This window comes from Heloderma suspectum, chromosome 9 (genome assembly GCF_057233095.1).
Source record: "Heloderma suspectum isolate Gila_16-S chromosome 9, 16-S_ref, whole genome shotgun sequence".
Taxonomy (NCBI): Eukaryota; Metazoa; Chordata; class Lepidosauria; order Squamata; family Helodermatidae; genus Heloderma; species Heloderma suspectum.
Window position 1 is genome coordinate 40,547,095 of NC_139466.1, and position 25,453 is coordinate 40,572,547.

The 25,453-nt window shown below is 49.3% G+C and overlaps 1 protein-coding gene across 1 annotated transcript in view; it reads right to left on the reverse strand.

The window, feature by feature from the left end:
• LOC146338641 (actin-binding protein WASF3-like) overlaps positions 1 to 25,453 on the reverse strand; it is a 67,814-nt gene that overhangs the window by 19,009 nt on the left and 23,352 nt on the right. Inside the window, exon 2 of the mRNA XM_084813368.1 lies at positions 3,423 to 3,582. Coding sequence (XP_084669494.1) covers positions 3,423 to 3,555 — 133 coding nt within the window. The 5' untranslated portion in view covers positions 3,556 to 3,582. The remainder of the gene's footprint in view (positions 1 to 3,422; positions 3,583 to 25,453) is intronic.

A 25,453-nucleotide genomic window follows, 5' to 3' on the forward strand; every position in this document is an offset into this window, starting at 1 on the left:
GATGGAGAGGTCCTCCTAAATTATCTACCTGTTTCCTGGAAGTTAATGCATGGTCAGCACAAATGGATTCTCCAGGCCCTTTTGACAGCTAAAAGACTGATATTACAACATTGGAAGGATAAATACTCATTTCCCATAATGCAATGGATTGAGGAGCTAACACACTTTCAACGTTTGAACAGGTGGTATATAGACACCACTTGTGAATTGATACTTATATGGATATTTGGTCTGCTTCTGTTGACGTTTATGTATAATTCTTAGAAAGCCATATTTTCAGGTAGATAGATTTCATATGCATGAATTGAAATTGATATATTCAAATCTATGTGGCTACATTTTTTTTCTTTTCCTTTTTTTGTTTAGTTAAGTTTAGATTAGTTGAAATTTTACAATAAAAATACTTTTGGAAGGAAGAAAGGAAGGAAGGAAGGAAGGAAGGAAGGAAGGAAGGAAGGAAGGAAGGGGCTTTTGTGGCTGGAAGGAGTGAGGAGACGTTTCCACAGGAGGAAGAAGCAAAGGAAAAAGCCAGTGGTGATATCTACGCTACCAGCAATGGAGCATCAATTTGCTATACTAGGAACGGATCATGCACAGAAAGCCCCTTGAGAGTTCCTTCCTGCTACAGGGCTACTCATCTCTGGACTCTCCTAATTTTCTAGCTCTTCAATAAAGGGGGAAATCAGTGGCAGGAGAGGGATTAAGCATCCCCCTCCCTTCCACCCGTTCTCCCCACAGATGCCTCCCATCCCCACATCTCAGTTTATGAGGCACATGGGTTTAGCACCCTCATCTTTGCCTTCTACCGTGTAGAGCAGGGGTGTTCAACCACAGGGTCAGGAGACAAATCCAGCCACCTGGGGGCCAAATCTAGACTGGCCAGGGTTCCCCAGCTGTCTATGTCCCCTTCCCCATGCCAGTCCCCCCAAGCAGCCATATATTGGTTGCTGGTTTCCTGGCTTTTGGACAATTTCCCCCCATTCTAGAAGGTTGAAACATCTCTCCTAAGGCCATTTTACTGGCAGTAAGAGCTCTAAGCTAAAATATGCTGGGTTTTTTAATGTATTTTTGCCCACCCCATTTGCCTTTGACCTCGCCCACCAGCCGAATGTGGCCCCAAGAGCTTCTCCAAAATTGAATTTGGCCCTGGGCTGAACAACATTCAACATTCCTGGTGTAGAGAGCTGTGTCAATCAGCCCCCAACAAAGTGAGAAAGAACAGATGAGCTTAAAATAGTCTCATGGCCACACAGACAATGCAGATGGGATAAAAGGAGCAAACGGAGATTGTAAATTGAATGGAAGCTCCCTCTGAGCAGCTCCAACACCAACTGCCGCAAGCAGCCTCCATGTTGGTTTGGTTTGGCTCTGCTTCTGATCCTTTTGATGGGCCGAGCAGAGCGATTTTCGGAGAGGGTCGTCTCGGGAGAACAACAAAGCCCGTCTTGTTCGAGAAGACGGCAAAACAGCAGCAGGCTTTGTCAGTCACATGTGCTCACCCAAGGAAACGGCTCAAAATAACACACGATATTGAGAAAAAGAATAAAAGAAGCTGCAAAACAGATTCTTACTCGAATGGGAGGTGACTGTCACCTTTGGCGTATCTTGTTGCCCAGCTAGCAGCGAGAGAACACATTGTGCAGGCCCTGCTGTGGACAGCGCTCTCTCTCTCTCTCTCTCTCTCTCGAAAAATGTAAATGGTCTCCCATGTGATTTACACATAATACTGAATAGCCAGAGTTTTATATTTCAGCTTGGGCTGGGTCCAAACTACCAACCGTGTTTCATGAACATTTTTGCCCGTGTCAAAAGCAGGCACCATTTTATTTCTATGTATTAACTTTTGTCCCAACCCTCCTTGTGACAATGGGGTTCATCACACTGAGCCTTTATCCTGCTACTGAGATGGCTCTCTCTCGGAAGTTTGCCGGCTCTTTAGATGACACCATTACCCTCCAGGGTGTCTCCTGCCATTTCCCCCAGCCTATCCCGTGTTTTCCCCAAACGCAAAAAATGTAGTATTTTTCCCAGCCCACGGAACAAGAGCGCCTTGACCTCCAGGTGAAATTCTGCCATAGTGGAAGAAACCACTCTGTCTGCCTGCTGTGGGTATTTGTTTTTGGTTGCTGGGGGCGCAGTCAGGATGATGAAGGTACTGAGGATGGGAGCAGGGTTGCAGGGAAGGAGACCCAAGCAGATTTGACAGGCGTGAGGGCAAGAATCGCCTGCCGATTGTGTCTCCTGCCTCTGCATTTCTCAATTGGAGGGACAAGAGGGTGAAATGCCTCCCTGCAACGAAGGGAGACACATCTGGCCCTCCACCCCACCACTCTCAGAAGCAAAGTCCTCTGTTGTTTCAGAGCACCCTATTAAGTTCAATGGGGCTTACTCTCAAGTAAGTGTGCCCAGGATTGCAGACTTATACCATGGTATTATCTCTACTCAGAAGTAGGTCAGAGGTTTCTGGGGGCTGCCAGAAAACAGTACAGCAGAAGTTGAGCTACGAAAACAAGATTCCCCCGCCCCCTCCTTTGCACACATGCCAGGGACGGAGGAAGGCACTCCCTCAGTGCAAACCACGTGGCCGTCATATAGAGAAACCCTTCCTAATCCCGCAAAGAAACCGAAAGCAGGAAGCTCCGGAAAGGATGTGGGGGTTTGCGGAGTTTTTGCTTAATGTAGAAACACCCAGTATTAAGAAGATAGTAAGCATTTTCCTGCTGGATGAGACCAAAGGCCTACCTACTTCCACATCCTGCTGGCCAAACAGATGCCACTGGGAACCCCACAAGCAGGGCAGGAGGGCAATGGCCACCCTCTCCTGGACTACATTTCCCATCATCCCTAGCCATTGCCCATTCGGGCTGGAGCTGATGGGAGTTAGAGTAACAACACTTGGAGGGCCCCAGGTTCCCCACTGCTGACCTAGAGATTCCATATAGCCCATCATGCCTCACAGTCTGTTCTGGGTTTTAGGAAACAGCTGATTTTGCTTTATTGGACTTGCTAGGAAGACTATTGAGAAAATACTAACCCTCCTCTCCTAAAACAATATAAGATGTCCTACTACAAAATGCAAACACCAAATGTTAATGATAAATAATTGAGAATTTGAAAATGTAAATAAGTAAGAGGTCAAGAAGGGGGGTGTTCCAGTGGGTGAGCAGAGAAGAGGAACAGCCTGGATTCGCAGGAGGCCTGCCTAGCTGAATTGCTTTTTGAGGAGAGGAACACTTCCTCTACCGTTCCTCCTGCCCTGCCTGGCTCTTGCTAGCAGGACATAGGATAGATGGAGAATTCCAGTCTATTACTGAAGACACTACAGGCAATGATGGCTCTCCCATAGCATGTCCAGTTCTCCAAAATCCTACTGTCTTAGGCATCACGGACATGCACGCACACACACACCCCTGCCAACTTACTGAGGCTTCCCAGCTGCTTGATGATGGCCGCTAAAGTGCTGTTTGTCACGCATTCCAGCTCGCTGGTCACGCCATCCGGAAGGGCCCCCCGACAAAGGTGTCGGGGTTCGATGTTCCTCTTCACCAAGGGCATCTTGGCAAGGAATCAGCGGGGCTTCACCTTGAATAAAGGAAGAGAAGAACAGAGATTGATGTGTTTGGCTTTGAAAACTGTACTTGTAGAGCACCGGCACCGGACTTGACAGTGGGTTTGGGAACAAAAGAAAGAAAAGGTCCCTGCCCCGTAGGACCTCACAATCATGGGCATCTGCTCACAGGGGCAAAGGGGTGCAACTCCCCCGTGCTCCCCGGATTCCAGCCATGACATTAGTCTGACAGCGGCAACAGCAGTTGTGCATGTTCCACCTGCCCCGTCGATGTCCGCTTTCAGTGTCCAGCCATATAGGCCAGGCTCAGGACAGGACAGCAGGTCAGTAAAGTAAACACGGGAGGGGCGAATGTCCCTGAGTTAAACCAGCGCCGCAGAAGCACCTCCTCGTACGGAAAAGCGGCAGTAGCAGGCCGCAGATGGCAAAGCGGCAGCAGCAGGCCGCAGCGGTTGTAGCAGGCCGCAGACGGCAAGCGGTAGCAGAAGGCCGCAGCGGTTGTAGCAGGCCGCAGACGGCAAAGCGGTAGCAGCAGGCCGCACTGGTAGTAGCAGGCCGCAGATGGCAAAGCGGTAGCAGCAGGCCGCAGACGGCAAGCGGTAGCAGCAGGCCGCAGCGGTAGTAGCAGGCCACAGACGGCAAAGCAGTAGCAGAAGGCCGCAGCGGTAGTAGCAGGCTGCAGACGGCAAGCGGTAGCAGCAGGCCGCAGCGGTAGCAGCAGGCCGCAGATGGCAAAGCGGCAGCAGCAGGTCGCAGGCAGCAAAGCGGTAGCAGCAGGCCGCAGCGGTAGCAGCAGGCCGCAGATGGCAAAGCGGTAGCAGCAGGCCGCACTGGTAGTAGCAGGCCGCAGACAGCAAGCGGTAGCAGCAGGCCGCACTGGTAGTAGCAGGCCGCAGATGGCAAAGCGGTAGCAGCAGGCCGCAGACGGCAAGCGGTAGCAGCAGGCCGCAGCGGTAGTAGCAGGCCACAGACGGCAAAGCAGTAGCAGAAGGCCACAGCGGTAGTAGCAGGCTGCAGACGGCAAGCGGTAGCAGCAGGCCGCAGCGGTAGCAGCAGGCCGCAGATGGCAAAGCGGCAGCAGCAGGTCGCAGGCAGCAAAGCGGTAGCAGCAGGCCGCAGCGGTAGCAGCAGGCCGCAGATGGCAAAGCGGTAGCAGCAGGCCGCACTGGTAGTAGCAGGCCGCAGACAGCAAGCGGTAGCAGCAGGCCGCAGCGGTAGTAGCAGGCCGCAGACGGCAAGCGGTAGCAGCAGGCCGCAGCGGTAGTAGCAGGCCACAGACGGCAAAGCGGTAGCAGCAGGCCGCAGCGGTAGCAGCAGGCCGCAGATGGCAAAGCGGTAGCAGCAGGCTGCAGGCAGCAAAGCGGTAGCAGCAGGCCGCAGCGGTAGCAGCAGGCCGCAGATGGCAAAGCGGTAGCAGCAGGCTGCAGGCAGCAAAGCGGTAGCAGCAGGCCGCAGCGGTAGTAGCAGGCCGCAGACGGCAAGCGGTAGCAGCAGGCCGCAGCGGTAGTAGCAGGCTGCAGACGGCAAGCGGTAGCAGCAGGCCGCAGCGGTAGCAGCAGGCCGCAGATGGCAAAGCGGCAGCAGCAGGTCGCAGGCAGCAAAGCGGTAGCAGCAGGCCGCAGCGGTAGCAGCAGGCCGCAGATGGCAAAGCGGTAGCAGCAGGCCGCACTGGTAGTAGCAGGCCGCAGACAGCAAGCGGTAGCAGCAGGCCGCAGCGGTAGTAGCAGGCCGCAGACGGCAAGCGGTAGCAGCAGGCCGCAGCGGTAGTAGCAGGCCACAGACGGCAAAGCGGTAGCAGCAGGCCGCAGCGGTAGCAGCAGGCCGCAGATGGCAAAGCGGTAGCAGCAGGCTGCAGGCAGCAAAGCGGTAGCAGCAGGCCGCAGCGGTAGCAGCAGGCCGCAGATGGCAAAGCGGTAGCAGCAGGCTGCAGGCAGCAAAGCGGTAGCAGCAGGCCGCAGCGGTAGTAGCAGGCCGCAGACGGCAAGCGGTAGCAGCAGGCCGCAGCGGTAGTAGCAGGCCGCAGACGGCAAGCGGTAGCAGCAGGCCGCAGCGGTAGCAGCAGGCCGCAGATGGCAAAGCGGTAGCAGCAGGCTGCAGGCAGCAAAGCGGTAGCAGCAGGCCGCAGCGGTAGCAGCAGGCCGCAGAACGACTGGGCTCCTCCACGCCAAAGCAGCTCCATTCTGAGGGCGGCAACAGCACCTCACACTGTGCACACCAGCCCCATGTATCTCTACTCTCCGGTTCCCTGCAACAGGGGCGGGTGAGGCCCAGCCAGGGACGTCAGTAAATTAAACCTGGGGTGGGACTCCGTCGAGCTCACTTGAGAGCGGCTGCCGTGCAAATGGTGAGATGCGGACCTGGAAGGGGCGGTGAGGCTGGCTTTCTGGTGGGCCCAGCCAGGCAGCACCACGGCCTGTTAGGCCTTCGGTTGGGTAGCCTGTGGGAGCGCCTGCCTTGTACAGCGTCCCTCGCTGATGGTGACTACGGAAATCACTGGCTTCCCAGCCTGTTCCATCTGGCACGGGCCCTTGGCTGAGTTCGCGTTCAGTTAAAGTGAACCAATGAGTTGTTTTCCAGCCCACAAGTGAGGTGAGGTGGGGGGAAAACCCAGGAACGTCACCCATCTGGGAAGGGGTGGGGTGTTGTTTGAAAGACGGACAATCCCTGCCCGTCCCAGACTCACAAGGGAAGATGCTCTCCTAATGTACTCCGGCTCTTTGTGGTTTAACACCCCACCTCACCCTGGTAAACATTCGTAGAATTGGGCCACTAACGTTGGTATGTGAAAGCACCACAAAGCCCACAGCGGCTGGGCAAGTGCTGAAAGAGAACATAAAGGGAACATCAGAACATCAGAAGAGCCCTGCTGGATCAGACCAAGGGTCCATCTCATCCAGCATTCTGTCCACACAGAGCCAACCAGCTGTCAACCAGGAACCCACAAGCAGGGCATGAGCGCAACAGCACCCTCCCACCCATGTTCCCCGGGAACTGGTGCACATAGGCTCACTCCCTCTGGTACTGGAGGTAGCACATAGCCATCAAGGAGAGATGGCTACTGTCACATTATGAGGATAGCCATTCCAAATTTTATCCATGCTCATGGGAATTCACAGGAAGGGGCAAGGAGGGGCAGTTGACCTCCTGGATATGAGCCATAGTGTCCACTATTTTGCTTAGTCATTTTGTGAGAAACTAGCCTGCTCCCACCTTGTAGTATTTTAGTCAATGAATGAAGTCACAGCAATGGTTAAGACACCCACTGCCTAGGCGTGTTAACCCTCCTGGGTGTGTTAAGCCTTTCGGGGGTTTTCCTTGTTCAGAAGTCTCATAAAAGACCATTTAGAAATCCAGGAGTTTCCTGTAGCTGGGTTTGGACTGTAGTGTGTCTACCGCTACAGGAGTCCATGAAGACAGGAGTTCATGATCTTTCTAACTCAGATTCCTGTTAATATGTTTTGCCTGAGTTTATAAACATTAAAAATTACTTTGACAATGTGTGTAGATAAAGTTCATCTTTATTATACCCACATTGCAGGAGGCAGGGCTGTGGCTGAGAAAGTGTGGGTTCACAGGATCATAGGATAGTAGGGTTGGAAGGGGCCTACAAGGCCATCAAGTCCAACCCCCTGTTCAATGCAGGAATCCAGGTCAGAGCATCCCTGACAGACGGCTGTCCAGCCTCGTCTTGAAGGCCTCCAGTGTGGGAGAGCCCACCACCTCCCGAGGTCATTGCTACCTCCCTAGGTTATAGCAGTCCTGCAAAGTAGCCCAGTTTGTCATTCTTATTTTGTGGAGGGTGTATGTGTTAGAGTGTGACAACTCTGCAGCATAGTCCAGTGGCGCTGGTGTTTTAGGAAATGCAGATGGGGCTGTGAAATTGATTGTAGCAGCAGTGCAATTTATTAAGGGAAGGGTTAGAATGGGTTAAGAGAGAGAGAGAGCGCTTTAAGAGAACGTGCCATTTTGGCTCAAGTGGAACCTGTCCCCATCTCTCTCTAGTGTTGGCCTTGGAGCTGAGACAGTGTGCCATGCAGCTCCACAGTGTTTCCTTATGTACTGTAGAAATAAAGACACCTCTTGTGAAGGTACCTGACTATTGTTGCCCACTCTGTATACCAGAGCCTAGCAATGGGTTGCAAGCTGAGCAAATCACACACCCCCACTCCACCCCAACATTAACCATCCCCTTCAACCCTGCAATGGCCTTTGGCCCATAGGGAGTCACGGAAATAACCAAGGGTTTCAGCTATGGGTGGAAAGACACTGTCTGGACACCAACTCTACCCACTGAGAAACAACAGAGGGGAAGGCCTCATATGCACATTTCTCAAAGGCTAGATCTGCCTCCTATCTCGGTAGACCTGGTGACCAGACCTTATCACGGCTCAGTCACCAGATCTACCAGAAATGGTGAACCTGTTCGCTGATGCTATCAGGGATTTTTAAAAAGGTACAACCATACGCAAAATGCACAGTTCAAGGAAAAATATGCAATACCAAAAGAACATTGCTGCAGTTCAAATTCAAACCATGCAAAAGTAGTGTTGTTAGCTGATGTAAAAAGTGGCTGATAGCAAGGTGAAAAGTAAAGTGAGCCATCCAGGCTCCTCTCGAACCCTAAATTCTGATCAAGCATTTCACCTTCCGTTGCTACAGACACTCCCCACAGACTCCACTGCTGTTCTCTAGGGCTGCCTTCCTCAACCTGCTTTTTTTTTTTTTTTTTTCATTTCGATACCGCCCAATAGCCGAAGCTCTCTGGGCGGTTCACAAAAATTAACACTCTTGAATATAACACTCTTCTGTGCTAGGGCGGTTCAATTCCCAGGACTTTCTGCTACTCTGTGTAGGCTTCTAAATGTCATAGAATGTGATGCTCAGCAACAAAGAGCACACACAAGGAAAGTGCACGGGTGTGTTGTAGCGGTATGCGCTATGCACATCAATTACAACCACAAACTGTGCAGCTTCCCCCCCCCCCCGAAAAATTCCAGTGGATGCCCATGCATGCGCACAATCTGTAATGGACAGTGAGGAAAGGAACTGCAGGAGAAGAAGTCAAGACAAGAGCAAACAATGAATGTGAACACAGGCACAAATCCTTAAGTTTGGGCATGAGGAGGGATTTGAAGGGAGTAAGAGAGAGGGGCATCACAAAGGCGTTCTGGAAGGGCGTAGAAGGCACAGGGAGCAGTGAGGGGAAATGGGTGGCCCCTGGGCCTTGGGGGAGGAAGAGTCCCCAGAACCAGAACACTGGTGTGCACACACTTCTTGGGAAGGCACATTTCTCACAGATGGTGTTTTAAACCATTCAAGCTATTCATAGCTAATGCAGCAGTCCCAAAACACCACTAGTCTGACAGCTTCAGCAATGGACCGCCTCTGTCCAAAATACGTATTTGGCACAGATGGCACGAGCCAAGTTTCCCCCTTATGCCCTCTTGCCAAAGCGCCTCAGCTCCAAGGAAACACCTTTACAAAGCAAACGGCCACCATGAATGATTCAGCCCTCAGCCTCCGAGAATGCTAACAAGGAGAGCAATTAGTGGCAACTTGCAATGAGGGGGATTTTTCATACAGGCACCTGGAGACTAAATAAATACCACATTGCAACTGCTTTCTTCCTACTCACCAAATAATTTGACAAGTGATGATGAGAGTGTCCCAGCATTGCAGCATTGGTTCATACAATCATGGAATAGTAGGGCTGGAAGGGGCCTACAAGGCCATCGAGTCCAACCCCCTGCTCAATGCAGGAATACAAGTCAGAGCATCCCTGACAGGTGGCCATCCAGCCTTGTCTTGAATGCCCCCGATGTGGGAGAGACCCCCACCTCCCTAGGGAATGGGTTCCATTGTCATATTGCTCTCACAGTCAGGAAGTTTTTCCTGATGTTCAGCCGGAATCTGGCTTCCTGTTACTTGAGCCCATTATTCCGCATCCTGCACTCTGGGATGATCAAGAAGAGATCCTGGCCTTCGTCTCTGTGACAACCTTTCAAGTGCTTGAAGAGCGCTATCCTATCTCCCCTCAGTCTTCTCTTCTCAAGGCTAAACAGGCCCAGTTCTTTCAGTCTCTCCTCATGGGGCTTTGTTTCCAGTCCCCTGATCATCTTGGTTGCCCTCCTCTGAACCCTCTGCAGTTTGTCTGCATCCTTCTTAAAATGTGGTGCCCAGAACTGGATACAGTACTCCAGATGAGGCCTAACCAGTGCTGAGTACAGGGGAACTAGTACTTCCCGGGATTTGGAAGTACTAGTTCCCCTCTACTCATCACGTGCCTTTACTAGGGATGGACGAAAGTCCCTTACCTGTTCTCGAAGCTTGCTTCGCAGTAGGGGGGAGGCACTTCGGTTCTCCCTGCGAAGTTCAGGCGAGGGGGGGAGGCGCCCTGCCCCGCCCAGCCGAAATTCAGGCCGGGGGGGAGGTGCCCCATCCCTCGCCGCCAAAATTCAGGCCGGGGAGGAGCGCCCTGTCTCCCCGGCCGCGAAAAAAAAAGTAAAGTAAAAAACAACAACACACACCCATGATAGGCTACGTGACGATTTACGTAGCCTATCCCGGCTAGATTTCCAAAGTCAGCCGTGACAGGCTATGTAAATAGTTACGTAGCCTATCACGGGTGACTTTGGGGGGAAAAAAAAAAGCACGTACGCAAATGGCGGCCCCCATGTGTGCCGCCATTTGTGTTACTTATTTTGGCACGTCTAGTCTACGTAAACATTTACGTAGACTACGGCGAAAATAAGGTCAACGCAAATAGCGTTCCCTTATTTTCGCCGTAGTCTATGTAAATCTTTACGTAGACTACCCCTGTCCACATAAGGAACGCAAATGGCGGCGCCCATTGGGGCCGCCATTTGCATACGCGCTTCCCCCCCCCAAAGTCACCCGTGATAGGCTACGTGACAATTTACGTAGCCTATCACGGCTGACTTTGGAAATCTAGCCGTGATAGGCTACGTAAATCGTCACATAGCCTATCATGGGTGTTTTTTGTTTTTTTTTAACTTTACTTTTTTATTTTGTAAAGGCGGCAGCGGCAGCCGGTCAAGAGACCGGCCGCCGCCGCCCCCGCCCCTGCCGAAACACCGCCGAAACCTGCCGCCGAGAGGGACATTTGGCCACGGTAAGTCCCATCCCAGGAGGGGGAGGGCCGGCGAATTCCCCACCAATTACGGGGGGCCGAATGCGTTGGCATTTGGCCTCCCAGAGATTCGTGGAGAAATTCTCCGCCATCCCTAGTCTGCACCATGCTACCTGGAGACTCAGAGTTGTGTAGCAGGGCCAGCACCAAGGGTAGGCATGGTTGGGCACCTGCCAAGGACCCACACCCCAGCGGGGGCCCACTGAGAAGAACCTCCTGGAACTGCTTCTCCTCTTCCCCCTTGCAACCATCTTGTTCACCTGCCTCTCTCTCTGGGCCAGACAACGGTGGAGGTGAGCAGGCGGAGCAGGAGATGCCGCGGCCTCCCTGCTGCCCGGCTCTCTGCCTGGCAAGCAAGCAAGTGGCAGCAATGGTGAGAAAGAGGAAGAGGAGCAAGAGCAGCTGGTGACGGTGGAGGTGAGAGGGGAGGGGCCCATGGAGGGGGCCTTTCCCAAGGTCCTCAGAAACCTGGAGCCACTGCCGATGCGTTATTCACTTTTAGAGTGCATCCTCGGCAACACTCCAGGGAAGTTCAGTTGCCATTTATTGCCCCTTGAACCACAATCAGAGTCATCAAAGAATAGAGTTTCCTGCCTTTTGATCCATGTTTATGGACAAAGTGGAAATTCCAATCAGAGTTTAGCAGCTGCAAGCACAGAATTGTTGGGGTGGAAGTTAAGGCTTGGCTAGCGATTGTGGACTCCAAAGGCATGAGCCCAGGTCTGAGGCTTGGATCCAGATTTACTCAGACCTAGAGTAGACCCACTGACTTCAATGGCATGAGTAAATCTGGATCCAACCTGTAAGCAGCTAGTTTTACGCAACAGAGTACTTGAAGGATTACCTTCTCCCACATAAACACGCCTGTGTGCTGCCACTGGCAACGGCATGGCTGGATGAGGCATGGAATAGGGGGCCAATCTACACTTACGTTTTTTTCCGCTTCCAATAAGGTTTCACTGCTCTTTGTTCACACTACGCAGGGCCTGCCCCGAATTGGGACCGGAATTTTCCACTTCTGTGCTCCCGCTTTCAATACCCTGATATCCCGGTATTTCCCATTCACGTGTTCTTCTCTTCCGAGTTCGTCCCCTTATAAGGTCATAGTCCCCTCCCACGCCTGTCCATATACGGCGGTGTTTGTATTTCCCTCCTGTCCAGTCACAGCTCTAGATTCCCCCATCTGGTCTTCCAGCTACTGATAGCATAGCTTCCTTAGCACTGGAAGTTTTATCACCAACCAACAGAGGGCTAGAGCTGCCAGTTGTTGTTTGATCTGGGAAGCTCAGCTGGGTCAGCCCTGCTCAGAATTTTGGATGGGCCACCGCCAGGGAATCAGGCTTCAGGGGGTTGTTCTCTCCCTTCAAATGACACTAACTTTTACCTCCTTCTATCCCCTGCTTTGGCTTAAAAAAAAAAAAAAATTAAGGATCACAACTGAGTGCCTTTACACAAGCTGTCTTCCCCCACCCTTCCCCCAGCCATTCTAGCTTAACTGGTGCTGTAATGTTTTCTCATGGCCCCAATCCTGGGCACTCACTCAGGAGTAAGCCACATTGAACTCAATGGAACTAACTACTGAGTAGACAGAAGATCACCCTGTAAGTGATCTTTTTAAAAAAAAAATTAAGGCATTATCTTCAAATCTTCAGATCTTCAAATCTTCAAAGAATAGGGCTTCTCCAGCCTGATGTCCTCACGCACAAGCATAAATTTCTTCACTGGGCAGTCTTTGAAGATACAAGCAGCCCCCCTGCCGACCTGAGCATCTCCTGCCTCTGCATTTCTCAATCGGAGGGAGCAGAAGGTAAAATGCCTCCCTGCAATGAAGGGAGACACTCCTGATCCCCCATCCTACCAAGCTCAGAAGCAATGTCCTCTTTTGTTCCAGAGCACCCTATGGGGCTCAATGAGGCTTACTCGAGGCTTGCAGACTTACAGGCCCCTTTGAGAACAGACAAAATAATTTATTTACTACATTTGTATTCCACCTTATCTCTAAGGAGGCATCCATAGTTCCTTCTCCCTCTAATATATCCTCACAACAACACTGTGAGGTAGGTTAGGCTAAGAGATGGTGACCAGCCCGAGGTCAACTGGTGAGTTTTGCCACTTAGCTGAGATTTGAACCTGGGACTCCTCGGCCCTCGTCTAATGTTCTAACCACTACACAACCCTACCTCTCTTTTATTTTAAATCAACTATATAAACAAACAAATGCTGGCCCAGGATGATGGAGGTCCCCATCCACTCCCTGCACAGAAACAGGCTTACATGCACAGATCATCCTTGCTGAATATAGGTTGGAATATTTGTAGGACTGTGTTTCTCTGTGCAGAATTGCACCATAAAGTGCAGGATGTGCAAAGATCCACTTGAAAGAGTATGAGCAATGGCTGCAGACAGCCCGGAAGTCAAAAGGGGAACAGAATAAAACTTCCAGTGTGGTAGAGGACTCCTGTGCCCTGCATGGGTCCTTGTCCCTCCCAATGAGAAGCAAAACCAAATAAAGTATGCGAAACAGTAAAAGTTGCAGAATTATGCAAAGGAAGAGAAATTCTGTGTGATTTCTATCAATTTTCAGGTTGCAGAGTTCAATTTTTCTTGTTTAAGAATTTGGATTGCAGAATTTTGTTTTATTTTTAGCATACGCTGCCCTAACTATGAAGCAGGACTAATGACAAGAAAGGGGAAACTACCCCTTGTATGTTGTTTCCATTTGAGTAACAACAGCTGCTTAAAATGGGGTTTTACCTGGATGCACCCATAATGGTTTCCCCCAGAAACGAAGGAGTTAATGCTCACTTTTCCCTTGCCACTCATAACAAATCATGCTTTGAAAGGGACATTTTGTGCATTTGTGTGCATTCCTTCAAATGATCCAGAATGTGTGCTGAATCCCAAAATCTTTCCCTCTTTTTGCTCATTCTGAAAGTGGGTTATTGTCCGTCACTAACAAGGCCCCAGCTGCTTCCACTGATGACTGGCATATAAATTGCACTCACATGGTTTGTCAATTCTGTGACGGCCTGTGGCAATGAACACACTCTATTAGCTGCAATCATCATTACTGACTGGCAAGGAAACTGAGGGACCGCTGGAGAATCAACTGACATTTAATTTCCTGATGGGTTCAATAAGACACTGGGGACCCTTGTGTCAAACTAGCTTTAATGAACTCATTTCCGAAGCTGCCTTCTCTCATCTAGGCATGGACAAATCTATCCATTTCCAGTCCGGGTACTTTCACGTTTTTTTTTTTTTACCCTTTATTCTATTCTGTTTCATTCCTACATTAATCTGTGAATTAAAAAAAAACTCTGAAAATATTTATTTAAATAAGTATTTTCTCACCAAATGCATATGTATTTCCACACTTCAACATAAGCATTTACATGCACATTTCGATACATTTGAATTGCCAAAAAAGCTGTATTGCAACATCTGGAGCGCAGGAACAAAGAGAGAGGGCTTTTTCGGTGGTGGCCCCCCCAGCTCTGGAATGCTTCCATAAAGGAAGCTCACCTGGCACCCACAGTGCTAACCTTTCAGCACCAGGCTAAGACTTTTCTGACATCCTGGGCTTTTTAAGTACTTTTGATATTTTTAGTGTTTAAAATCTATTATTTTAGTCCCTGCAGTGTGGTTTTAACTTTTATACTGATGGTAATTTTAGTTTTTGTATTAGATTGTATGCTGTGTTGGCATGTTTATTATTTTTATATTGCTGATTTTTACTGGGATTTTGTTTGTATTTTTGTGTTGCTGTTATTATGTTTTAAATTGTACAGCACCTAGAAAAAATATTTATGAGGTGTTTAATTAAGTCTCATTGAGCTCAATGAACTTACTTTTCAGTAGAGATATATGATTGCACTGTCAGGTTACAATCCTACACACCCTTACCTGGGAGCAAACCCCATTGCATTCAATGGGATTTACTTCCAAGTAGACATGTATAGGATTGTACTGTTAGCCTGCAATCCTATACCCACTTTCCTATTAAGACGTATTGAATTTAATAGGACTTACATCTGAATACAGATGCATAGGATTGCATTGTAAGTAATAATACTAATTTGGAGAAGTGTGAAATCCAGTGGGTAGCTACATTCTAGCCCATGTCTTAATCCAACAGGTGTAGATCAAGTGATTTCATATAGAAATTTATGAAATTTGGATTCCTCATGCATCCCTCATCTCGGCATTTATGCATGAAGCATCCAATCCTATTTGCCAATGGAACACTGTTATGATGGGAAACCCAAAACCTATGATTGCTCAAACAAATTCCCTCATTTTCCCCCATGGTAGCCTACGCCGGTTGCAAAACACTGTGGGGAACATGCCAAGCCCCCAGCCCAGGTGGGCTCCTCTGTGTTCCAAATCCAACAGATCTACCTTAATTTTGTACAAACAGAACCAATGTGGTCAGGGTTTGGAAACACATTTTCTTTTATCATTTTAAACATTTTAATCCCATCTTTTCATTGCAAATTTCCAAGTCAGCTTCTAAAAACAAATAAAAATAGTAAGCACCGTATAAAACCCTTTAAAACAGTCAGTTCAAAAAACCTTTCAGATAAAAACAGCACAATAGGAACTCAACATATGTGAAAGTGAAAGCAGTAAGCACTCATACCAATTACCATTCATTAAAATCCTGGATAAATAGGAACATCTTAATCTTTTGCCTAAAATTCAGTAAGGATGGCCCCAGAAGAGCAGCCCTGACTAGGCTGTTCCAAAGCTGGAGAGCCACCACCTCAAAGGCCCTCTCTCTGGTTGCCACCGGCCTGATTTCAGATGGTGAGTGGCACCCAGAGCAGGACCACCTGAGGTGGCCTCAAAGAACGGGCACGTCCAGCACGGCCATTGGCCATTGTGGTGTTCTTGCCTATTTACCAGTGTGAATTCCTTTTCTATAAGGTCTTTCCCACCGCAGTCAACACTTTCCACCACATACACTGTAACTCTGCCACCAAGACCTTTACCTCAGTTGCAACACCTTTACTTCTCAAGATGTGAGGACACATTGGCTTTTTATTCTGACACACATTACTCTATGATCACTTTTACCCTTTGGTAGCCACGAAACATAGGTGTGGGATTTTGAAAAGCGGAGTATGAATGTATATTCATACATATACACATTTATTATTTACAGAAATAAGGTGTTAAACTGTAAATAACCACTTTACTCTCCCCTTGCACATAAATAATAATTATTGTTACAGTAATAAGTCACTTTAAAACCTTCTATATAACCTCTCTCACACAACTCTCTCAATCATCACTTTAATCCGATAAACACAGACCCTAGGCACTATTTCCTCACAAACCCTATCTATCTCTTCCCTATCTTCCTCTTCCCTATCTAAAGCTCCACAGGCATGACTCCCTGTTTACATGCCACACACCATTTTGCCCGCCCCCTCCTCACTCAGCCAATCATCTCACATATGCAAATACAGCATACCTCCGGTCACTCATACCACTCACTCTCTAGATCTACTTATCAGAAATACAGAGTCATAACATTTATTCACACATATACACAGATTCATAACATATATACATGTGACATCACAGCCATGCTGGGTGGGAACGATGGGAGTTGCAGTCCAATCCATCTGGAGGGCACCAGGTTGATGAAGGCTGCATCTCTCCAGGATTAGAGAGAGTTGTATTTACCAGCTCTACCTGGAAATGCCAGGGATAGTGTGTGGGGTCCCCTTGCTACTGAACTGAAAGAGAAAGGTTGATAGCACTGCAGAATTTTCATATACACGTTAGAATAGGGATGTCGCGGGAGAAAGAGAGGGGGGTGCAGTTCAGTGGACTCCCCCCCCCCGCTTGGCCTCCTGAACTGCGTTTGCCGAGCCGCCACACACTTACTGGACCTGTTTGCTGAGTGCAGCATGGTCCGTGAGCACCTGGTGGCCGCCTGACCCCTTAGTGAGCTGCACCATTTTGTACGCAAAAATGGTGGCTCGCCGAGGGGACGGGTGGCCCCGCAGTGTTCCCCGGGCACTTGCCAGACTGTCCAGCGGCTTTGGGTGGTGTCAGTTCGGCGAGCGTCCAGAGAGTGCGGATGGAGGCAAGTCCATCCATCCCTACATTAGAACTTCTATGGCGCTTTTGATCCTGGGCTCTATATACCAGGCCAATTCTGATCCTAGTTTATTTGAAGGGAAACATTTCCAATTTCTGGGAAATGAACTGTTCAACATCTCTTATCGAAACAGTTCCCATGACCCCGCCAATCTTGTAACCATTAATTTTGCATTTCACAGATGGGATACTGGACAGTACAGTGACAGGAAGGGTGAGAAACAGAAAGCATTTAATGAGCTACTTGAACGAGTGGAACAACTGAAAGAGCCCAAATAAAAGAGCTACTCCTTCCACCTGCCAATTAAGGGGGAAACAAATGCCAGCAGCCAGGGCTTCTGCCCTCATGAAACCATCTTGCAGATGTCAGTCTAAAAAGGAAAGTATGAAAGAGAACAATGGGATTGAACTGAAGAATTAGAACAACGGACAAGATGAAAAGGCAGCACTGGGTTTCATCCAACACTGGCTGAGCTCAGCAGAAAGAGGCCAAGAGCTTTGGGACCAGGCTGTGCGTGGTGATAATGGCGTTGCTGAAGTAGCTGTCCCTCAATGGGCCACCTTCTGCTCATTAAGCATCTGGAGAAAAAAACAGGCAAAGCAGCTAGTCCTGAGTGACTGTCACGGCTGAATGCAGAGTCAACCAGGTACCATTCATCCACGTGCTTGTAATGCAGTAGCATGTCCACAAATAGATCTTACAGCCTACTGTAAATCAATGCAATTTAGATCTGAAAATAATGAAGCATAGATCACCTGGACTATGATGGCAAAGTTATCTGAAGGATTGCCTCCTCGCATATGTGCCTGCATGGACCCTAAGATCATCTTCAGTGGTCCTTCTCCATGAGCCCCTGCCAAAGGAAGTGAGGCGGGTGGCTACCAGGAAGAGGGCCTTCTCTGTTGTGGCACCCCAGCTGTGGAATGAGCTCCCTAGAGAGGCTCACCTGGCACCTACATTGTACTCCTTCTGGCGCCTGGTGAAGACCTTTTTATTCTCCCAGTATTTTAGTATTTTAGCTTCCTAGTCTTTAGCTTTGGTGTTTTAAATCTGTATTTTAAATCTCTGCATTGCTGCTAGGTTTCATTCTGATTGTATTGTCATATTGTGGTTTTAATGTTTTTGTATTTATATTGTTTTATCCTGTGGTTTTTGGTTTTAATTTTTGTGAAGCGCCCAGAGATCTTCGGCTATTGGGTGGTATAGAAATGGAATAAACAAATAAATAAATAATCTTCCCTTCCCTCAAGGGTTGTTTGTTTGAAGAGCTTTGAGGAGCTCCCAACCTACATCAAGGGAGACCCCTTTCAACATTGGATGCTAGAGACGCAGTGCCAGTGTATAGGATTGGGATCTGTTTAATGACAGTATGATGGGGACACGAGCATGAAACTAGTTAGGAGAACGTGGGGTTATTAGGGCTGCAACACCGAATCGGTTAGATTAAAACTGTCAGTCCACTAAAATGGGTCACAATGAATCAGGCAGCAGATATTTCTTTTTCTTTTTTGTAATATTATTTTCAATACTTGTACTGAGGAAGCTGCCCCTTGGTTCATCTCGCCCAGCATTGTCAACACTGATTGGCAGCGACTCTCCAGGGCTTCAGACAAGAGTCTTTCCAAGTTTCCAGCCTTACCTAGAAATGCTGGGGATCGAACCTGGGACCTTCGTCGTGCAAAACAGGGGCTCTGCCTCTCAGCTGCAGCCCTTCCCCTGAAAAACAAAACCCTGCAGATAGCATCCTTAGTCGAGGCACCCACTCTTTTCTCTCACAGATGAGAGAACGCCTTTCTAAGATGATGCTTCCTATGACATACCATGCATCATCTTAAAATAAAGAAAGTATGGTTATTATTCTTTTGCAAATGTAACTGATCTATTAATCAGCTAGTCAACTGAAAAAACATACAATCTATCAACAACATGCTTTTTCGTCCAGCCGTTATGCATCCAGCCTTCAGAATTCAGGTTGAAGAGTTAAATTACAAAGGGGGAGGGGGGAGCCAATGCTTCAAAAGAAAAATTTCAGAAACTGACACCTACAGAAAATGTACAGCTTTAGCACAGTACAAGCAGAAATGGCGTTACAGAGCGGTACAGAACTCGACATGCTGCAGGCACTGCCAGTTCTTGTGGTAAGCTAGATGGCATCGTGTAATTAAGGCACCAAGCGCAAGCAAGCATCTCCAGAAATGATTAAATAATTAAGTCCCACAATTAATTAAATAATGATTGCACATTATGGGCTTACTTATGCAAAGGCCTTCTGACATAAAAGAGACTGGAATGGGGAATGGCTCCAGCAGCCGGGTATGCTAAACCTGCCACTTCCCACGAGGCAGTCCAAAGGTTCCGAGTTCGGGGCTGCCTTCTGTGCTTATGCTACATTCTGCTCACCGCCAGGCCTCAAACCCTGCACGTAGGGATGTTAGAGAATTCCGCCACGGATCCCAGGGGGGCCGAATTCCAGTGAATTCGCCCCCGCGGAATCCCTGGCGGAATGGAGCAACCCGCCCCACCACCCCGCGAAAGCCCCACAAAACGGAGCCTACCTGGCTGCAGCTCCGGCTGCGGCTCCAGCAGCGGCGGCTCCGGCTGCTGCCGGGCTGCTGCGGATGCAAATGGCGTCCTGAGTAGGGGACGCCATTTGCGTCCCTACAGTAACCCGTGATAGGCTACGTAAATATTTACGCAGCCTATCACGGCTAAAGCAGGGACACAAATGGCGTCCCCTACGCCATTTGTGTTCCCGTTTTCTCCGTGATAGGCTACATAAATATTTACATAGCCTATGACAGCTAAAGCGGGAATGCAAATGGCATAGGGAACGCCATTTGCGTTCCTGTTTTAGCCGTCATAGGCTACGTAAATATTTACATAGCCTATCATGGGCTACCATAGGGATGCAAATGGTGTCCCCTACTCAGGACGCCATTTGCATCCGCAGCAGCCCAGCAGCGGCTGGAGGCCCCCCTGCGGGTTGGCCAGGCCGGCAGCTCTGTGGCCTGGCTGCGGAGCGGAGCCAGCCAGGCAGGATTCCGGGGGGGAGGAACGGATCGCCTCCCCCCCCATCAAGGATTTCGGGGGGAGGGACGGAGCGCCTCCCCCCCATCGCGGATGTCCCTGGACAAAACCAGGTAAGTGTTTCGTACATCCCTACGGCTGCACGAGGGATGTCGGAGAAATCCACAATGGAATCAAATGAGTTCAGATTTCTATGAATCTGACCCATGGATTCTACAGCGGACTGGCTTTTCCCATTTTGCATGGATTCCACGGACTTGGGGGCCATTTTTTTTTTTTTACTTTACGCAAATGTAATTGTAGAAAAATAGGTAACTTAAAAAACACCGGCCAAAAATGCACATTTCCCTCATAGGCTAAAGCATGAAAATGCATGGGATTTGCAAATTTCCAGAAGTGCGCGTTTGCACAAATTCGGAAAATTGGGGGGAGAAATCCAATTCCCCCAGTGAGCAGACAGCAGAACAAAAAGCACCTGACACTCCATGAAATGCAGACACAACAGGTTTTACAAAGTCCGCGCATCCCTACGTTGCACCAATTGCCTGTTCCAAAGGTGCTCATGTAGAGCTCCTTGCAAACGTTCTCGTGCATACAGCTGCAAGGATCTGTGGATGGAGATCGCAATCCCACACTGGTATTAGCAAAGGAATAGCTCCCTCCACCCTCTGAAGGCTTCATTGTTTTGACACTCTGGCACAGAGAAACAGTAGGACAAAGTGTCAGGTGTTTCTGAATGCCTTTCCTTCCTGAATCACATTGATGTAATGGAGCAATCCATGGCATAGCGGAGCTGGGATGCACAGGGATGCAGCACCAGTACTGTTTTAATAGCGTTACTGATGTCATCTGCCAACCCCCACAACCCCCCAGACTTCCCTGTTCCCTCTGAGCTTACCTACAGTCCTCGCAGTAGCTGGGGAGGGGGAGGGATTTTCCCCCACCAACAAAATACTGTTCCCTGTTGTAATGCAAAGTATTTGGGGGTATCCTGGTCTGGAAAGGGCAATTCAGACCCATTAACTTTACAAAAGACCTGCTCCTGGTGGGGATGAAAATGGCTAGAACCAGTTTGTTGATGTGGATCGCACCGCAGCCTGAATTTCTGGACTTTCCTTGGGGGTGTGGCTAGGGGGACTGTCATGAGGAGAGCCTGCACCTCAACATTTACCACTACACCACTGGGAGCAATGGGGGCGCAGTGAAGTTGCCCCGACAAATCCAGTTTTAGGCAGCACAGATCTGCCTCCAAGGGCATTTAGTCTTCCCAGGTGTTGTTTGACGGGAGGGAAGGCATTGCCTGCCTCAGGGTCCGCTCCCACCCTGGAACTTTGGGCCTTCTCCCTCGGATGCCCAGTGCTCCTCAGAGGGGCAGGAGGCCACCCCACAGTTTGAGAGCCACCGCCCTAAGGAGATGCCCGGCAAATGGTTGTGTCTCCTTTTAAGTTCGGGGTGGGCAGCGTGGCCCTGCAGATGAGTTGGACTGCAAATCCCATCAGCCCTAGCCGGCATAGCCAATGGTGCGGGATGAGAGAGCCAGCATGGTGTGGCGGCTAGAGTGCTGGACTGGGAGTCGGGAGATCTGGGTTCTAGTCCCCACTTGGCCATGGAAGCTCGCTGGGTGACTTTGGGCCAGTCACATACTCTCAGCCCAACCCACCTCACAGGGTTGTTGTTGTGAGGATAAAATGGAGGAGGGGGGGGGATTATGTACGCCACCTTGAGTTCCTTGGAGGAAAAAAGGCGGGATATAAATGTAATAAATAAATAAATAAAATGATGGGAGTTGCAGTTCAGCATCATCTGCAGGGCCACAAGTTGCCCATCGCTGGTTTTAGTAAAGAAGAGACTGAGGGTGCAATCCGTTGCACTGGGGGAAGTTACCTAGGGAGGTGGCGGGCTCTCCCACTCCAGAGGTGTTCAAGACAAGGCCGGACAGCCATCTGTTAGAGATGCTCTGAGTTGGATTCCTGCATTAAGCAGGGGGTCGGACTCGGTGGCCTTGTAGGCCCCTTCCAACCCTACTATGCTATGATTCTATGAATTAACATTATAGAAAGATCTTGGTCACAAATAAGCACATTGTTGGTCAAAATAGCACTAGTCCAGGACATGGAATTATGGGCTCAGGTTACGGGAAGCCAGATTCCGGCTGAACATCAGGAAAAACTTCCTGTTAGAGCAATATGACAATGAACCCATTACCTAGGGAGGTGGTGGGCTCTCCCACACTGGAGGCATTCCAGATGAGGCCGGACAGCCGTCTGTCCGGGATGCTCTGACTTGGATTCCTGCATTGGGCAGGGGGTTGGACTCAATGGCCTTGTGGGCCCCTTCCAACCCTACTATCCTAGGATTCTAGGATTCTAAGTGCCATTGAAAACAATAAGATTGACTTTAGAGTAGACAAGTATAAGACTGCAGTGCAAGCCTCACTTTTCCTGAATTTTGTGCACCTTGATTTTTCTTTGCAAAAGAAAAATTGGAGGTGGAATGGGATAATTATACGCTCCCCTCGCTCCGTCCCCAGCAATCGATGTTCCTGATGCAGGGCTTGTTTTCTAGCAATGTAAACTGGGAAGCTGCAGGACAGAAAGGAAGTGTCCAGTCACAGAGGCCAAATTCAGATCCTCGAGCCACTTTTTTAAAGATAAAGATCCTAGGTAGGCTTATGTGACGGCAGGCTGCCTTGAATTCAGGGGGGTTTCCCTTTGGGGAAAGATGCATAATAGCGGGACATAATCCTGCCAATGTTGGGGTTCAGGCCTTGATTGACAGGGAGCCTGCTGGGTGGACAGAGCCCCCTCCGTGGCTCCACCAGCATAGAGGCCTTGCCACCAGTACCAGCTTCTTCCATGCGCCACAGGGTTCAGCATTTCATTAGGCAAAGAAAAGCACGTAGAGTGGAGGGAGGACATCAAAAGAGCCCTGCTGGACCAGACCAAAAGCCAATCCAGTTCGCTCCACTGCTCCCAGGTGCCTCGTAGGAGCATCGGAGGCTGCCTTACACCATTAGTCCATCAAACCTGGCATTGTCTGTATTTGAGATCTAGATTCTACACCCACCTTCCGCACCTGGTTGCCCTCCAGATGTTTTGGACCTCAACCTCCATCAGCCGCAGCCACCATGCCCAATGGTTGGGAATGCTGGGAGTTGTCGTCCAAAACACCTGGAGGGCACCAGGTTGGGGAAGGCTGCCCCACACTGGCTGGCAGCAGCCGCTGTCCAGGATTCCAGGCAGGGGTCTTTCCCAGCCCTACCTGGGGGTCCTGGGAATCGAACCCGGGAACTTTTGCATGCAAAGCAGCTGCTCTACCACTGACCTACGGCCCCTCCCCTCACAAAACCCAGAAGCAGCTCGTGAGGTCAGGAGCCCTCCGCTGCAGTTGCCACTGGCATTCAGAGGTTCACTGCCTCTAAACATGGAGGTTCTATGAGACAACCATTAGGACGAGTAGCCATTGATGGAGGTCTCCTCCTCCTCCATGAATTAGTCTAAACTCCTTCATACACTAGTGGCCATCACTACGTGCCGTGACTGTGCATTCCAGAAAATTAATTACATTAATTAAAGGCACGTTTCCTCCCACATGTACCTGCTTGGACCCTTAGGTTATTTTCAGACACCCTCCTCCAGGTGCCCCTGCCAAAGGAAGCTAGGCGAATGGCTACAAGAGAGAGGGCCTTCTCCATGGTGGCACGCCACTCATGGAATAAACTCCCTAAAGAGGTTCCCCCGATGCCTACGTTATCTTTTGGTGGTGCTGGGGGACTTTGGTTCCACCCCATGGCCATTAGCCTGTGGGGTGCCACAAGGTTCTATCTTGTCCCCCATGCTTTTTAACATCTACATGAAACCGCTGGGGGAAGTCATCAGGAGGTTTGGGCTGAAATGTCATTAGGACGCGGATGATACTCAGCTCTACCTCTCGTTTCCTTCTGCACATCCCAGGGAGGCTGTGGAACTCTTGAACCAGTGTCTGGAGGCTGTCTGGGGATGGGTGCAGGTGAAAAAGCTGAAACTTAATCCAGACGGGGGTACTGTGGGTTGGGAAACCAACTACTTCGGATGGAGGTTTACAACTGGCCTTAGACGGGGTTGCACTCCCCCTGAAAGACCAAGTGCGCAGTCTGGGAGTCCTCCTAGACTCTGAGCTAACTGGGGAAGCCCAGGGGGCTGTGGTGTCCAGGAGTGCTTTCCCCAGCTTAGGCTGGTTGGTACGCCAACTGCAGCCCTATCTGGAGAGGATGGACCTTGCCTTGGTTATCCACACACTAGTCACGTCCAGGCTGGACTACTGTAATGGGCTATACGTGGGGCTGCCTTTGAAGACAGTTCAGAAACTCCAGCTTGTGCAGAATGCGGCCACCCGAGTATTGGTGGGGGAAGGCGATTCAATCATATAACGCCTATACTGCGCCAGCTGCACTGGTTACTGGTGCGTTTCCGAGCCCAATTCAAAGTGCTGGTTTTGACCCTTAAAGCCTTAAACAGTTAGGGACCAAGTTACTTGAAGGCCCACCTACACCCATATCAACCTGCCCACACTTTAAGATCAGAAAGAGAGGCCCTTCTCATCTTCCCACCCGTGAGAGCAGTCAGGTGGGTGAACACACGTGAGAGGGCCTTCTCTGCAGTGGCCCCACACCATTGGAACAAGCTTCCATCGGAGGTCCGCCATGCTCCGTCACTGCAGATTTTTAAGAAGGCCTTGAAAACATATTATTTTACCTTGGCCTTCTATTGATATGACTGCTACTGTTGCTGCTGTTAACAGCATTGTTGGTTTTATTGTTGGTTTTGTTGTTTTAATTGTTGGCTTTTATTGTTTTTCTGTTTTTAGTATTTTAAATATTTTAACTGTTTTTATGTATTTTATTGTTGTAAGGTGTCTTGGGAGGGCTTCTGCCCTGAAAGGCAGCCAAGAAATATTTTAAATAAATAAATAAATAAATAAATGGACTCGATGGCCTTGTAGGCCCCTTCCAACCCTACTATACTATTCTATGAAATAAATAAATTTTCAGCATCAGGCAAAGACCTTTCTTTTCTCTCAGGCATTTTAGAGGCCTAGTGCTAAGCTATTGCAGCTGTTTTATCGATTCCTGTGCTGTCTATTGTTTTGCATTCTATTGTATTTTTTTCTTTTAAACCGTTGTACTGCACTGAAAAAGAACAATCTGAGGAAAATCGAATCATTCAAAATGTGGATATACCGACACATGCTGAAAATACCGTGGACCGATCGAGTAACACATGAGAACGTACTATGCAGAGTAAGCAAACAAACAGAATTGGTAATGACAATCAAAAGAAGAAAGTTACAATACCTTGATCATATTATCTGAGGCGAAAAATATGCCATACTCCAACTCATTATACAAGGGGAAATGATCAATAGGAAGAAGACGAACATCATGGTTAAAGAATCTGAGGGAATGGTTCACTTGTACTTCTGTACAATTGTTCAGAGCAGTGGCATCAAAAACAAAAATAGCTGTAATGATAGCTAGTCTCCAACAGGAGATGGCACCTGAAGAAGAAGAAGAAGACGACGACGACGACGACAACTGCATTTTATTCGTTTAACT